Source organism: Impatiens glandulifera, chromosome 2 (genome assembly GCF_907164915.1).
Source record: "Impatiens glandulifera chromosome 2, dImpGla2.1, whole genome shotgun sequence".
Lineage (NCBI taxonomy): Eukaryota > Viridiplantae > Streptophyta > Magnoliopsida > Ericales > Balsaminaceae > Impatiens > Impatiens glandulifera.
Window position 1 is genome coordinate 56,659,107 of NC_061863.1, and position 6,147 is coordinate 56,665,253.

Below are 6,147 nucleotides of genomic sequence, written 5' to 3' on the forward strand. Positions count from 1 at the left end.
CTATATGCTAATTTATTATAATAAGAGAAATAAATAATTAATTAAAAAATTATAGTGTTATATACATAACTTTTTTTGTGTAAATAATAAGAATTGACATTCTATTATTTTGTTATATTGGTTTTTTTATTTAACCAAAAAGAATTAATATGACACTTCACAATCATAACCTCTCACATCAATTCAAAGTATTAACTCGCGAACTTTTTTTTAGTTTAATGAACCTACTATTATCCAGACAACCTTGGTTGTTTTATTTTATTTTTAATTTGTTTAGTCTTAGACAGTTAAGTTCAAATCCTGGTGTGCCAGCTAATGCAACACACTACATATTTAAAAATGTTTTGTTTGGATTATATATACATATATATAATTATAATATATTTATTATAGAACCTCGGTAAATGCAAGAAAGAAGTTGATAGAAGAAACTCGCGTGCGCTTCTTTTGTTCTCATGCACATCCTTCTTGAAAGTTTAAACTTTATATTTATACAATATCCAACAAGCCACTCATTTCTCAAAATCATTCATATAACCCCATAACTTTATACATATATAACTAATAGACCATTTTTCATTTTCTTTATCTGTTACATTGATCCTAGGGTCGACCCTTGTTCATTATTTTAAACCCTTCGACCTGAATTTGTTTAATATAAAGTTGAGGAGGGTTCATTTGATAGTATTAGAAATTTAAGAGCTTATTAATCTATGAGTACAAAGTTCATGGGTTTATTTAACATTCTTCTCCAAAAGTATATTATTACAATTTATACGTATAAAAAGTGAGAAAATGGAATTCAAATTCTGCCGCTGTTTCTCTCGTGTTCTCTGCAGTACTGCAGATTGCAGAACGACAATGCAGATTCCCTTCGCTTCTCCCAAAACAAACTCTCTCTCCCTCTCTCTCTTACTGTTTAAAGTCAAAGAACCTCGCGTTTGCCGAAATTTACTTCTTCGTTCCTGCTTAACAAGGTTCAGGTTCAAACCCTTCTCTGTAATGCTCATTTTCTGTTTCAATTTTGAATTATCAAACTGGGTTTACCTTTTTTTTCTTTGTAATATCCCAGAATCATTTCGTTGAGGATTTGGGTGGATGGAAATGGAATGTCCAGTAAAGCCGCAACCTAAAGTTTCAAACTTGGCTGAGTTTGTGTTCAAGATCGTCAAAGCCTGCAGACTTAGAGCTGTAGGCTTTGTCTCTTCTGAAAAGACCGACGGCCCCGATGCTCAAACGACCCAAGACGTCAGCGATGATACGGACGAGGCAGAAACTATTGCGGAGAAAGTTCATCCACACCCGTTTGTCGAGTCGCATAATGAATCGGCTGAACGTTGCGATATTGTTGTCTCCAGGGTATTCGATGTAATGTCCGCTGTCAAATTGGCCTACGTTCAGCTTCAGAAGGCTCACATGCCGTATGACCCAGATAAAATAAAGGCTGCAGATGAGCTTGTTGTGTCTCATCTTGAGTTACTATGCAAGATTAAGCGATCTTTCAAGGAGAAGAAGCAATTGAAACATGTTAAATCTCTATCTTGTAGCTCTGAACTTTTATCCACAGAGATTCAGGCTCACAAGAGTCAATTAGAGAATTTGAAATCCCTGGTCGGTATTAAAAGGAGCGAGGTACTTCGTTTGCAGAAGGAACTTACTAGTTTGGAATTGAAGAACAGAAACCTATACGATGAAGCTAAGAAAAGTCGAAATTCCTGTCAACTTGAAGGTATCGTTGATGCAACTGCTATGGCAATTCATAATTTTGCAAAACCGGTAATAAATTTGATGAAAGTTTCAGGGTGGGATCTTGACAGAGCCGCTGAAGCTATTGAGAGTTCAGCAGCTTACTCAAAGAGATCCCACAAAAAGTATGCCTTTGAAGCTTACATTACCCGGAGGATGTTTTCCGGGACAAAGATAACTGACACTAATTCCTGCGATATAGATTGCATATCGAGATTTGAGGATCCTATGGAAGCTTTGTTTATGGATCCACATTCTAGTTTCGGCAAATTCTGCTTAACAAAATATCTTGTAGTCGTTCAGCCAATTCTCGAGACAACTTTCTTTGGGAATTTGGATCATAGGACATTTGTGTCTTGTGGAATACATCCTAGGACACCATTTTATCAAGCTTTTGTTAAAATGGCAATGTGGGTATGGGTCCTTCTAGTTACTTCCACCACCCAATCTAGGCCCAAGGCCGAGATGTATGTAGTCAAGAGAGGAAGCGAATTCTCAGAAGCTTATATGGAGCCAGTGGAGGGACTAGGAAAGGAAAATACATCAACAAAGGTTGAGTTCATGGTCATGCCTGGTTTTATAATTGGAAAGAGATTAATCAAAGCTCGGGTTTATTTAAAAGGAACCAAACTAGACAATTAGCCCTTTGCTAATTGGTAATCGAGAAATTTCATTTCATTTCATTTGTTTTCTCCTTTTTAATGGAAGTTTTTGCCTGTGCTACTAAGTTGTTCTGCTTAGTATTTAAAGCAAAAGCTTCAAGCTTATGTTCTTAGTTAGGTGTTTGATGAATATAAGTAAGCATCTCACTTAAAATAGGTTAGTTAAGAGCTTGGTTATTAGAAGTGTAGTTACAATCTGTAATGTTGTAGACTTAAATTGGGTTAAATCCACAATATCTTATTAGCTTAGACGTTTTCTATTTACAATATCTTACAAGTTCTTTACACCAATTTAAACAGGTTACCGCAATAAACCTAACAGAATCAATCCCAAAAACTCCAAAATATATACATGTCCATATGCTTGATAGTATCCACTTTTGAAACCTCTTCTCCTTTTTATGCCCTTCTTCTTCTTCCATGGTCATTTGACATCCTGCCTGAAACTTTGTAAGGCGACTGAAAACCGATTTCTTCCACATCCTCAGCTGTTTTAGACAGACGTAATTTGTTCACCTCTTCCACCAATGAACGATGCAGCAACTGGCTACGCATGTCAACTAGGGATCTATTCCTCATCAATGTACGATTATATATTTCCCTTGAACTGACATTTCCTCCACTACCAAATCTTGTATAATCAAACCGGCCATCTGCAGGAAATTTTTTATGTTTGTATTCATTATGTAAATTGAGATAAAAAGTTGATGGATGGATGATATATATATATACCTTCAAGCCAATCGTAGCTTCCATTTCTTTGGTTCCTTTGGTGGGAGGCAGTTGAGGGCGACATAGATGAATGCGACGAGAAGGAATTGCTGCAGAGATTATTATCCTGTTTATTGTAATCCTCCTCCCATTTCCAATCTGGGACAAGAACTGCTATCTCCCCATCAATCATGTTGGCAATTTCATAGGGCTCCCAATCATGAATATCTAGTTCTCTCACCATTTCAGTCGCAACCTCTAATGGTGTGTCGTTTACGATATCAAAGGGGAAAAATACATTCCTGGCAGATCCTTCCACGCCTAGAATATAAATTCTTAAGATGATTTTTCACGCAAAAATTCAAGTTAATGACTACAATTAACAACAGAAACTCTACCTGCGAGGCCATGAATTGACAGAAATTATCATTTTTCTTTTTACAATTATGTAAAATCACAAAAGTATTTAGAAGCTTTTTGAAATCCTACCTTCTTCTTCATCAACAATCATCTGCACCTTGAGAAAGATGGTGTCATCTTCAGAATTTAGCTTCCCAGTCACAGTCATGTTGGTTCTGGATGTGTTGTTTTCAGTGAGTTGCAGAAGCTCACGATCAATAAGTATATTATCATTTATAATTGGTTTCTGAATCCCTTTCTTCTTTACATGCAACATCTCATCCTTTGTAGAAGCAAGAAAAGGATCTAGCAATAACTCTCTTGCCGATACTCGGTTTGGAGCATTCTCCAAACACCTGCCAATGAATCGTTGCACTTCTGCATCTTCAACCTTGTAGAATGCCTTGGGAAGCTTCCCCTTTAAAAGAAAACAAAGAATGTCAAATCTGATATTTTTCCTAAATCAAAGATTTGGCATTTCTTACCGATGTCACTTTCTTGTAAATTTGTGCTGGATTTGTACATTCACTGTATGGGTATTCTGATGTGAACAGTTCCAGAACACACATACCAAACGAGTAAACATCAACAAGTTCATTGTAGCTCTCATCGTAAAGTTCAGGTGCCATGAACTCAGGTGTGCCTAACATAATATGGAAATTGACAACATTAATCCATTTTTAACGATAGAGTGATTGAATGTCCCAAATTGCCCAAGTATATTACACAAATTAAGGTGGCTATTTAAGAAACATATATACCTATAACACTGTGTGCAGTATGAGAACTGCGAAGAATCGCAGCCAAGCCAAAATCACCAAGCTTGACTTGGCCAAGATGACCATTGACAAAGATGTTATCGCACTTGAGGTCTCTATGTATCACAGGAGGATCGTGATCATGCAAGTAAACCAAGCCATCGAGAATTTGACGAGCCCATATCTTAATAGCATGAACGTCCACTCGCTTATATTTTTTCCTATACCTGCAACAACAACAAAACTATATAGAAATATTGTTAAAAAAAATCAAATTTGGCTAAGTTGAGGTGTAATTACTGTCTGAGATTGCCGGAAGTAAACAATTCGGTTATGAAGTTGAAGGTGAGATGGTCAACATCAATCCAGGACGTATAGAATCGCATGATGGAGCCATGATCCAGTGTGCTGAGAAGGTGAACCTCAGAGTAGAGCCGCTGCAAGTCCTCTTGTGATTGGAGCATATCATTGAGGTTTACCTGGCTCCATGCCACTTCAATTCCAAGAAACTCATCAAAAGCTTTATAAACAGTTTTCATTGCTCCCTTTCCAAGAATTTCGTCAAACTGCATGTCCATTCACCAACCAACACAAGGGGATTATTGGCAAGAAAGCAAAAGAATCAACTTTTGTAAAAATTAGAAATAACCCATTTTGGATGAACTATCCATCATACTATATCCAAAGTTCATATATTATTTAGTAATCTCAATTGTTAATTCGTGTTTACAAGAGATTATGTAGCTTAAGCAAATTGATTTGTGGTATGAACCCTTGTGAAATAAAATCAAATTATGAATGTGGTCCATGTTTGAGTTTGACAATGCTTTTATGCTATTTAATAATTGCAATATTGTGGCCATGGTGAGATTTTAAAAAACTGATTATTTGGTCCCCATTTGGATTCCCCACCTAACAAATGGGGTCTGAGAATGCTAAACAGATTGTATTTCATATCAATACAAATGGTCAACTATAATATAAAATATCAAGGGATCTAACTAAAGGAATAAATAATTATAGATGATTAAATCAAACATGAAGACTTGCATTTGATCAATTATTTTCAAGATGATATCATCATATTTATCAAACATATCTAATGGAAATTAAACTAATTGAAAACAAAACATTATCTAAAAATGATCCATCCAAGACTTGATCAAATAATCGTGAGCATATGTAGATTAAGGAGACTTACACGGCAATATCGAGCCGTTGGATCAATCTCAGCATAACCATGATCATCAATCTTTCCTACTCCTCCTTCTCTTTGCATAGTGGACAATTATGGATTGTATTTGTTGTATGAACAACACTTGTAGTATGTATGTATGTATGTATTTACAGCAGAAGACAGCAAACAAATCTTGAAAAACAAGAGAAAAAACAGATGAAGAAAAGTTGTTGCTAAATCCGAGGCTTGCCCTCGTGGTTTTCGTAGGAGAAGACGCCGTAGAGAAGCCAGAAGAGCCTGGAATAGACGAGTTTTAGCGTGATCCAACCCATTTCGATAACCGACCGAGAGAAGTAGAAGTCGTGGTCTTTGGCCAACATTTGATTGGAAGAAAATAGAAAAAAGGATGAATCGGATTGATTTGACTTGAAAACGTTGGGATAAGAAGGAGGAGGAGAAGAAGAAAAGAAGAATTTGCTTTGGGTGGTGGGTGGTGGGGATATTCTCAATTTGAAAGAAAAAAGCACACAAAGAGATGAGCTAGCTAGCTTTAAAGGAAGATGCTCATCATCATCAACTGTGACAGAACAGAGGACCTGAATTTGAAGAATCTATGTCTACGCTCCGGCACCGCCATTTGTGGGTTTAAGGTAAAACACGACCGCTGGTTATAAAATGATATGCTTCGGATTGA

The 6,147-nt window shown here is 36.4% G+C and overlaps 2 protein-coding genes across 2 annotated transcripts; one reads left to right on the forward strand and one right to left on the reverse strand.

Moving 5' to 3' along the window:
- The first annotated feature begins 795 nt into the window (after positions 1 to 795).
- Positions 796 to 2,521, forward strand: LOC124927436 (protein GRAVITROPIC IN THE LIGHT 1). Its single transcript, XM_047467839.1, has 2 exons — positions 796 to 977; positions 1,073 to 2,521. The coding sequence occupies exon 2, from the start codon at positions 1,099 to 1,101 to the stop codon at positions 2,386 to 2,388; it is 1,290 nt and encodes a 429-aa protein (XP_047323795.1). The 5' UTR covers positions 796 to 977; positions 1,073 to 1,098; the 3' UTR covers positions 2,389 to 2,521.
- Positions 2,522 to 2,625: 104 nt separating this feature from the next.
- On the reverse strand, positions 2,626 to 6,147 carry LOC124927434 (probable serine/threonine-protein kinase WNK4). Its single transcript, XM_047467838.1, has 7 exons — positions 5,478 to 6,147; positions 4,577 to 4,842; positions 4,280 to 4,503; positions 4,004 to 4,161; positions 3,609 to 3,936; positions 3,141 to 3,440; positions 2,626 to 3,061 (listed from the first exon to the last, which is right to left on the reverse strand). Exons 1-7 carry the CDS (start codon positions 5,553 to 5,555, stop codon positions 2,808 to 2,810), a joined length of 1,608 nt encoding a protein of 535 aa, XP_047323794.1. The 5' UTR covers positions 5,556 to 6,147; the 3' UTR covers positions 2,626 to 2,807.

Coding starts and splice junctions, on each gene's coding strand:
- LOC124927436 (XM_047467839.1), top strand. CDS start 1,099: ATGGAAATGGAATGTCCAGTAAAGCCGCAACCTAAAGTTTCAAACTTG.
- LOC124927434 (XM_047467838.1), bottom strand. CDS start 5,555: ATGCAAAGAGAAGGAGGAGTAGGAAAGATTGATGATCATGGTTATGCT. Junction 4,162..4,279: donor TACTGCACACAGTGTTATAG/GTATATATGTTT, acceptor ATATTATGTTAG/GCACACCTGAGTTCATGGCA. Junction 3,937..4,003: donor TTTACAAGAAAGTGACATCG/GTAAGAAATGCC, acceptor TTTCTTTTAAAG/GGGAAGCTTCCCAAGGCATT.